The following is a 9547-nucleotide window of genomic DNA, read 5'->3' on the forward strand; positions in this document are numbered from 1 at the left end:
TTATTTTGACTCGTCCTCTTATCTTCCTTCAATGCATGGACCTCATCACCTAGTTTTGTGTACTTCCGAGCTTTATTTATCAACTGCGGATAAGTAGCGACTGGATTCTTGATTAAGGAGTCCATAAACTTGATATTGCGAGTTTCTTTTCTTCAACGTTCGCACGTTATTTCATGATTTAACTCTTTCATCTATATCGCTTCAGCATTGAAACATGAGATGAAGCTCCTTAAAGGCTCACCATCTCCTTGGCTAATCTTTTGCAAGTCAGATGAGAGCTTTTTAGGAGGTATGTAGGTGATAAATCTAGATTTAAACATAATAGCAAACTGAGTAAAATTTTGAATGGAACTTGAACTCAGACGTTGATACTATTTATGAGCCAAACCTATGAGTGTGGATGGGAACACTCGTCATTGACGTATTAAAGCTGCATCATTGTTCTGAAGATAGCCAGATGGCTCATGGGGTCTGCTGTCCCATTGTATTTATCCAAACTATGCAGCTTGAATTTTGTATGGAAGGTCTTTGTAAGGATTTCCTCTGACAGGGGTGAGGCATCGTTCAGGCCATAGTCTTCTTCCTGCTTCTTTTGGTATCTTTGTATAGCACAGACCAACTTCCATTCGACATCTTTTGGAGCCTCGTCCAACGACTCCTCATCCTCCAACTTGGCCTTTCCTTTGGATTATGTTTGAATCGCTTCCGTTCGAATTCTCAAGGTCTCGAAGGAAGACTCTTCCTTTATCCTGGAAGCCATCAATGAGGCATCCTCCCAAGTTTTGTATTGCTCGAGAGTTGCCTGCAACCTTTTAATATATTGGAGTATCTGCTCATTATTTAGATTGTTAAATTCTGTCTCATTGACCATGGATGGAGTGTTTTGTCCATTGCTAGGGGTAGAAGAGATGATAGCCCCTTTGTTGGCAGCAGACTTTGCAGCAGCTCATGCATTCTCAGCCAGTTGAAGAATAAAGAAAAAGTGTTTTTTAGAGAAAAGTGATTCAGGAAGTCAGATTTAATCCAAATGAACAGAAACAATTCATCGGAGAGCCCATCAATGGAACCAAATGATGTGGTTGAAAATGGAATTGAGCTGCGATTAATCAATCTGCAAAAATGAAAGAATGAGGTGGTTGGCGCCTATGGGTAACCACTTCGACTCTTAAGTCAGTAAATTGCTAGAATAGGCGAATGTAATAAATTGTTTTGAGTTTAGAATGAATGTATTAGAATATGTACATTGACCTCTATGTATATTTGCTTTTATACTATTAGAAGATGGACTTAGTTATCGAATCTCATAGAAATTCGATCGGTATCGGCTAGTGAATAAGTGATCCTGAGATTATAAGTATAATAAAGATATGTTAGATCATGTCTGCAAACGGTAATTTTATTCCATGTAAGACTCAACCAGCTCAAGGATGAGTTTTGATGAAATACCGAATATTACAGTATTTTGATTTTTTTTAAGTAAGATTTATGCGATTACATGTCAATTTATCTTAATCACACTATGTGATTCTATCATATAGTAATAGCTCATAATTTTTTTTTAAATAATTATTATATTATATTAAATATTAAAAAAATAAAAAAATAAATTTTATTTTTACCTTAAAAAACCGAAAGAATTAAAATAATAAAAGTTTAGATTAATCAATTTTAACTTATTAATATTGCGGTAGTTTCAAAGCTGAAAAATTATAACATCAATAAAATCGTAATTCATCCTTCTCTTTGAAAGGAAATTTTAATAAATAACTATGAGCAGAATCCGGTTCAAACTGAAAAAATTGACCGAATCGAATTGATTTAAAATTTTGATTCGGTTTTTTATATATTTCGGTTCGATTTTAAATTTCAGAAATTTCAGTCATTTCGGTTCGGTTCGGTTTTGATCAGAAAAAAATCGAAAAAATCGAACCGAACCGATTAGGAATAATAATATATTTTTTCAATAATATAGAGAAATTAAATTATATTAAAATTAAAATATTTTAATTAAATTTTAAAATACTAAAAATAAAGTGTAAAAAATTAAAAAAATATTAAAAATTGAAACCGATCAAACCGAACCGAATCGAACCGAATCAGACCGGTTCGGTTCGATTCGATTTCTGACCAAAATCGGTTCGGTTCGATTTTTATAAAAACTAAAATTTCAATTTTCGATTTATTCGGTTCGATTCGGTTTTGAACCGAACCGACCGAATGCTGACCCCTAACTACAAATAACACTTATATTTAAAATCAAGTTTTCTCACGTCTCCTCCTGAAATCGAGATGCTCTATTCTCTAACGCTGCTTACCGATTTCATCATAGCAATTTACTCAAAATTATATAATAATAATAATAATAATTTATAATTTATTTTTTTAATAATTTATTATTTAATCATAAGCTAAAAGGAGTTTATTTAATATAATATTTTTTTAATTCAAAAAAAAATAAAAGAGATATTTAAACTATTGAGAAAATTTTATTTAATAATGGCAACTGTACCAAAAAAATAATGAGGAATTGGAAAAATGGCACCAAAAGGAGGAAAATTTTTTTAAAAAAAAAAAGAAAGAAAAAACACTGTCTTGGAGTTTTACCTTGCAGTCCTTGTGGAATGAAAATTGAATAAAAATAAGAAGATGATGAGATGGAGGCCATTATCATCGAAGTCCGAGAGAAGGGAATGGATGGGTCGTTTTCTGGTGCACAGAGGCTGTTCCTTAGTTTCTTTCGCTCGCTAAAATCTAAGAACACAAGGTAACTCGCTAAAGTCAGTTTGTATTTGAGAAGTGAAACACCAAAGTCATGCATGTCAGATTGGCAGTAGACCCAGAGAGTTAAAAGCAAAATCTTTTAACTTTGGGAAGGAAGAATGAAAGAAAATGGTGAGCTGGGAAGTGGGGGCCTCGTGGTTTTGGGGTTCTGATCTCTTCTTTGATTGAAACCTATCTCTTTTACTTTCTACAGCCAAACAAAGAAAAGTTGTTTTTATTTCATTGTTGCAAAGTGAAATAAGCTAGTTTTAGTTAATTAAAGGTTCTTGTGGAGTCTATAGTGAGAGCTAGGTGGTGGTGGTAGTGTGGTGGTGGGGACGGGGACGGGGGTGCTGATTCAAAGGAGGATAGGAGAGACGAGGGTGAGGAACATTCTGAGATTTGGATTTTTGCGGGTGTGTAGCCAGTGGTGGCTGTCAAGAGATTAGATGAGGAACAGCTCATATTTTTGATGGGAAATTTTTGGGTCTTGTTGGGTGGATTTGGTGGTATGTGGGGTTACTCCTTTTGGGTTTTGTCCTGCAGGTAATAGGCCATCTCATGCATTGAACGTAGTGTTCTGTTCTCTTCTTCTGTGTGCCCATTGCCATTCTTGTTTGATTCTGATTTTGGTACTTGGCTAATTGGTAAGAAACACAAGGTCCTTTGCTTTCAGACATTTTTGGGCCGTTTCTAGGCACACATCTTCAAGGTGCAGTATTTGATTCTCATGCTTTTCTTTTGCTGGGTTTGTTTGTTTTTGAAAAAACAATTGAATTCCTTTTCATTCATGAATTTGATGGCTCTCCCATCAAACTGCTATTATTTGCCACTGTTTTGCTTCACTTGACCTGGGCTTTATTCGTTTATGTTTTTCAAAAATACCTACTCTCGTTTTCTCTAGTTGTTTATTCTTTTTTGTGCATAAGAGCTGTCTCTCACTGGGTAATAGTCTAACTAAAACAATTTGTTGATGTGAGATGATTCTTTTATTTGGGTATATTTTCAAATCCTTGCATTTGTTGTAAAATGACTAGCAGAGATGTTCTTGGGTGGTGTTTAGCTCTTGTAGTGATATTCTTATTGCTCTTTTTATTTATTATCTTTTCACCTCTTTTATGGTTAAAGAATATAGCATGTTCTTAAGTTGATATCTGTGTCAAATTCTTGACTTTGATTCTAGCAATCTCGCTTATTCAACTCCACTCTGGAACAACTTTGTTGGTAGTAATGCTCTCTTGTACAATCTTTCTTTTAGAAACCCCCAAATTGATGCTTCTTGTCCTTCCTTTCGGTGGTTGCCTAGACTGATACCAAGATATGCTGTTTTCTTGTTGCAGGTATATGTTGCTTAAATTGAAGAGCTGGAAGGGTATTTTGATTTTTAAAGACATTTGCATTCTGGGGTTCAGATCTTGAAGTTTTGTGGACCAGAAGTAAAGGTTTCTTAGTAGTGTGTGTGTGAGATTTATTGATAAAGAAAAGCAAAAACAAGAAAGAGGAGGATAAACAAATGATATAAGGACTGTGGTGTCAGTTTTAAGCAAGTGGGGGTGTCTCTCATGCTTTTGTTTATATAAATGTTTTAAGACAATTTTTAGGCATTGTCTCCTTAGTTAACCTGCTTGATCCAGAGTCCTCGGACTCTGTTACCAATTTTGGAAGCAAACTCACTTCACTTTGTCAAAGATCACACCCTCCCCATTTAGTCATTTCTCCCTTTCTCACATTGGCCTTGTTTTGTAGAAACTCATCATCAAGATTTCTTTCATCTATTTTCTTTGGCTTGAACAGCTGGTCAAGTTCAGGAGTTCAATCTCATTTCTGGGTTTTTTTTTTGTTTCCCTTTCTTCTTCTTCCCTGAAGCCTTCCTGGTGGTTTTGCTTCTCTAATTGTGGGTTTGGTACAAGTTGGAAATTAGAATCTTGAAGGGAAGTAGACGACCTGATCTTTATTTAGCGAAATGAAGTTCATGAAACTTGGATCCAAGCCTGATTCGTTTCAGGTGGATGGAGACAATATTAGGTGAGACTTAGATCCTCTTTTCTCATCTTTTAATTTTTATATTGTGAAATCTGGGAACTCTCACTAATGGGTTCAAATCTATCAATGAAACTCTCCTTATATTTAACTGATTTTCTTTTTAGACAAAACTAGTCTAGTTCTTTCCCACATGAATTGTTTCCATTTGCCTTGGTGACATTTCACTATTGTTTTATTTGTATGGATGTGCAATATTGTTTAAAAAGAAAAGAGAGAGAGAGGGAGACTGATTTGGTAATCTGAAGGCAGTCTTTCTTCACTGAAACTAAGTCCTCATTTTCAATTAATCATACAAGCTTGGCATCTTGGTACACTGTTTAGACAAATTATTGCAAGTTGTGCCCTTACTGGGTTTGGTTTGTCTTTCTGTGATGGTCTGATTATTATCCTGTGCTTCTGTGATCCAAATTTCTCTTGTCAAAGGAATGCTGATGTTCCCCATTTATCTCTTTGATTTTACAGAGTTAACTAGAACTGTTCCCCTTCACTTCATTGGGTTGAAGAGGAAATAGTTTCCCTATACCTGTTTGCCCAAGGATATATAAACTAGCTATGCTCACAGTGAATGCATCCAGCTCAAAGTTGAACTTAAATGAGAAACTATTTTCTCTCTTCTTTTATTGTTTTTTTTTTTTTTATTTGAACAAATGAGGGACCAAACTGTTGTAGAAATAGCTTTCATGTACATAATTTTAGATCAGTCTTTTCCCCCTTGAGGTTTGATACAATAATCCTCCTATGACTTAGAGACTATTGTCTTGGAAATTTACATTATTGCCCATTTCTTCCTAATCATTTCCTTAATAGCTATCTAAAGAGGCACTCGTTTATGGTTTCATGTGTTAAAGTTCAGCAGCCAATATAAGTGTTATTTAACTAGCTGGATAGGAATTATTCAAGGAATAAATGCCTAATATTTATTTTGCTTTGAATAAAATGTTCCCTATTATATGTTAAGCTCTAGCATTAGCTTGTTTCACCTTTCTGATATGCCTATTTAGCACCAACAGCTATCCAGACATGTAAAGATCCTTCAAAAGTGAATCAAGCAAATGGTTCATATCAAAGACTGGTGAAAATACTAATTATTTTAACAATATTTTTATCCTCAGACTATATAATATCATTTGAGCAATTCTCTTATGTACTTACATTTCCCATGCTAATTTCTTCATTATTTCATTGTAACCTATCTCAATAATATACTTTCTTTGTTAGATCAAGTAATCCTGTATCATTTGTAAAACTTATTGAGTTTGTTGGTAACCTGACTGGAGGAACTTCTGTGTCCAGGTATGTGGCAACTGAGCTGGCAACTGACATTGTAATTAATGTTGGAGATGTGAAATTTTACTTGCATAAGGTAGGAATTCTATTTGATCTACAACTGGTTGCTACCTTGTGCAATATTTTACCAATTACCATGCATATGACAAGAGGAATAAGCTCTCAGCAGTAATGTTTCAAATTCACGAATGGTGCTAGGATTAAATGCAGATCATTCTGGTATTAATGATTGATCTACTCAAAACCTTCTTATGTCCCCACATCCTTTAACATTAAACAGAAGATATTAGTGCCAGATTCTTTTTCGTTAAATGCACCAGTTACTTAGGCTGTTTCACTCTACCAAAGTACTAACTACACTTGCATACTGGGTTCGTGAACGGGTTAACCTTAACAACTTATATTGATGATCCTACCTGCTCTTTTTTTGACTGAAGCAATTGTATCTAAATAAGTCTGAGCAGCTGTGTGCCTACATACTTAATTAGTCAGAACAGCTATGCGTCACATAGTATCACATATTATCAATTCAGTTATCTGTGTGGAATTTCTGTTATCAGAAGTTCTTGATTGATTGTACTAATTTCTAAAATATTTCTGCAGTTTCCACTGTTGTCCAAGAGTGCACGTTTGCAGAAACTGGTAGCAAATGCAAATGATGAGACCAGTGATGAGATTCACATCCATGATATTCCTGGTGGACCTGCTGCTTTTGAGATATGTGCAAAATTCTGTTATGGTATGACAGTCACTCTTAATGCATATAATGTGGTTGCAGCCAGATGTGCAGCAGAGTACCTTGAAATGTATGAAACTGCTGAGAAAGGAAACCTTATCTACAAGATTGATGTATTCCTTAACTCGAGCATCTTCCGTAGTTGGAAAGACTCAATTATTGTTCTTCAAACCACAAAGTCTCTTCTACCATGGGCTGAGGAATTAAAGCTGGTCAGCCATTGCCTGGATTCCATAGCTTCAAAGGCTTGCATTGATACTTCCAAGGTGGAGTGGTCATACACCTATAATAGGAGAAAGCTCCCATCTGAGAATGGGAAGGATCCCATCTGGAACGGTGTGAGAAAATCCCAAATGGTTCCAAAAGATTGGTGGGTGGAAGATCTCTGTGAGCTTCAAATTGATTTATACAGAAAGGTAATTACAACAATCAAAACGAAAGGAAGAGTCTCTGGTGATGTAATTGGAGAAGCCTTGAATGCATATGCCTTGAGAAGATTGCCAGGTTTTAGCAAGGGTATAGTACAGAGTGTCGACATCACTAAGTATAGATCACTGGCAGAAGCAATCGTGTGGCTACTGCCCACAGAGAAAGGCAGTATTCCTTGTGCTTTTATGCTTAGGTTGTTAAGAGCAGTTATTCTGTTAGAATGTGGAGAGACGGAAAGGAAAGAACTGATGAAAAGGATTGGCCAGCAGCTTGAAGATGCTACAGTGGCTGATCTTTTGATTCGAGCCCCATCTGGGGAAACGGCAATGTATAATGTTGATATTGTGCAAAGCTTAGTAGAGGAGTTTGTGACAAATGAACAGAATGCTGAGACTGATTTTCCCATGGAAAATGAGTACCAGGAGAGTAGAAGCCCAAAGTTAGGATCAGATGGTTCCAAGATGCAGGTAGCAAAGTTGGTTGAGGGCTACCTTGCAGAAATTGCACGAGATCCCAATCTCCCTGTTTCAAAGTTTGTCAATCTTGCAGAAACAGTATCACGTTTCCCAAGACCATCCCATGATGGACTTTACCGTGCCATTGATATGTATCTTAAGGTAAATTCCTGAACATTTTATAGCATACTGACCTTTAACTATGATTAATACATTATTTTTTTATTGGGACTATATGTATGCATCAACTTTCATTGCCCTTTCTCCACGTCTATTTATGTTCCTTTTATGCCAAGCTACAATGATAAGGAACCAAATATCATTTTTATATTTGTGTTTAGGTTATTCTGAAAAGCAGATTTGTTGCAGTGTTCGAAAATTTCGGATATGTTTTATAAGAGAAGATTTGTCAAGTATTATTATTAGTAGTATGCCTAGATATGTGCTGTGGTCATAATTTCATCGTATTTTAGGTTCACACTTTTACATATTAATTTCCCTCTCTTCTCTTTTTCTTAATCTAAATTATGTGAAGCATAAATTTTGTGTTTAGGTTCACAAGGAAAGTGTGCACAGGTGGTTAATAGTTACAACTGACTTGTTGCAGGAACACCCAGGGATCAGTAAGAGTGAGAGAAAGAGAATATGCAGATTGATGGATTGCAGGAAGTTGTCAGTGGATGCCTGCCTGCATGCCGTGCAAAACGAGCGGCTTCCCTTGAGGGTCGTCGTGCAGGTCCTCTTCTTCGAGCAGGTTAGGCAAGCAACATCATCTGCCGGCAACAGCACCTCAGAACTACCAGGATCCATTAGGGCATTACTCCCCGGTGGATCTCATGGAAGCTCAAGGTCCACTACTACCAACACAGAAGAGGACTGGGATGCTGTGCCGACTGCTGAAGATATAAAAGCTTTGAAAGGGGAACTTGCCGCCCTACGACTAGGTGGGAGCGATATAAATCTGAATGATGGGGCCAAAAATGATGCTGAAAAAGTTGCCGCCAATAAAATGAAAGGTATGATCATGTCAAAAATCTTCTCAAAGCTCTGGTCGAGCAAAGAACGAAATGGTGAGCTTAGCAGCTCTGATACATCAGAGAGTCCTGGTTCTGGTTCTGCTGCTGCAGAAGAAACAAAATCCACCCCTTCCAGAAGCAGGAGGCATTCTGTATCGTAGTCGCGGACACGCCTAAGCGGAACTAGATCATGCATCTCTTGGTTTGTAAAATTATCATTTCTTTGACCATTTGAAAAATTAGAACCAACTGACTTTTGTCCAGCTGATTGTCTGCTGGAAATTTTCATGCAAAAGAGACAAGTTGAGGGGAATGGGGACTGATTTCTGTTGGGATGTTACACTACCCATTTTTGGTTCTGCATAGAAAAGGAGCTACCTGTATTAGCCTCACTGATTAAGATATGAACTCTGATAACTAATGACCAGATTTTATCGTGCCATAATTGGAAATGTATTCTCAAGTTCCTCTTTTGAACTGGACTCGAAAGGTTAACTTTTTTCAAATACCTCTTTGCATGGTATGATCAGAGAAAATTGCACAACATAACGAATTATGAAGTTCAATTATCTCATTTTCCAGACTTTCTTGTTATGTCTTCTGAATATGCTGATATGATATGATTCATTACAGTGTATTTACAACCAGATTAAGTCTACGAGTATTTTAAATTGAGCTCTAATATCTTTTTTTTTTTTTTTTTGTAGAGATAAGATGCAATGATATAATTCAACTTGTGCATTCAGATACATATAACAACTTTGTGATATTGTATAGAAATCTTGAAGAAGCAGCAAGTAGCAATAATGGCTTTATTCCCA

At 36.1% G+C, this 9547-nt stretch overlaps 1 protein-coding gene across 6 annotated transcripts; it reads left to right on the forward strand.

Moving 5' to 3' along the window:
• The first annotated feature begins 2626 nt into the window (after window positions 1-2626).
• Window positions 2627-9199, forward strand: LOC110628183 (BTB/POZ domain-containing protein NPY4). 6 transcript variants are annotated; one of them, XM_021774708.2, is made up of 5 exons: window positions 2627-2764; window positions 4101-4785; window positions 6097-6166; window positions 6694-7872; window positions 8318-9199. In XM_021774708.2, exons 2-5 carry the CDS (start codon window positions 4724-4726, stop codon window positions 8885-8887), a joined length of 1881 nt encoding a protein of 626 aa, XP_021630400.1. In that variant the 5' UTR covers window positions 2627-2764; window positions 4101-4723; the 3' UTR covers window positions 8888-9199. The 6 variants fall into 6 exon arrangements, with proteins under 6 accessions (XP_021630400.1, XP_021630402.1, XP_021630398.1 ...); XM_021774706.2 differs by having other exon boundaries at window positions 2640-3472; XM_021774707.2 differs by having other exon boundaries at window positions 2640-3306.
• The last annotated feature ends 348 nt before the right edge of the window (window positions 9200-9547 follow it).

The sequence above is a fragment of the Manihot esculenta genome, chromosome 12 (genome assembly GCF_001659605.2).
Source record: "Manihot esculenta cultivar AM560-2 chromosome 12, M.esculenta_v8, whole genome shotgun sequence".
In the NCBI taxonomy this organism is placed as follows: domain Eukaryota; kingdom Viridiplantae; phylum Streptophyta; class Magnoliopsida; order Malpighiales; family Euphorbiaceae; genus Manihot; species Manihot esculenta.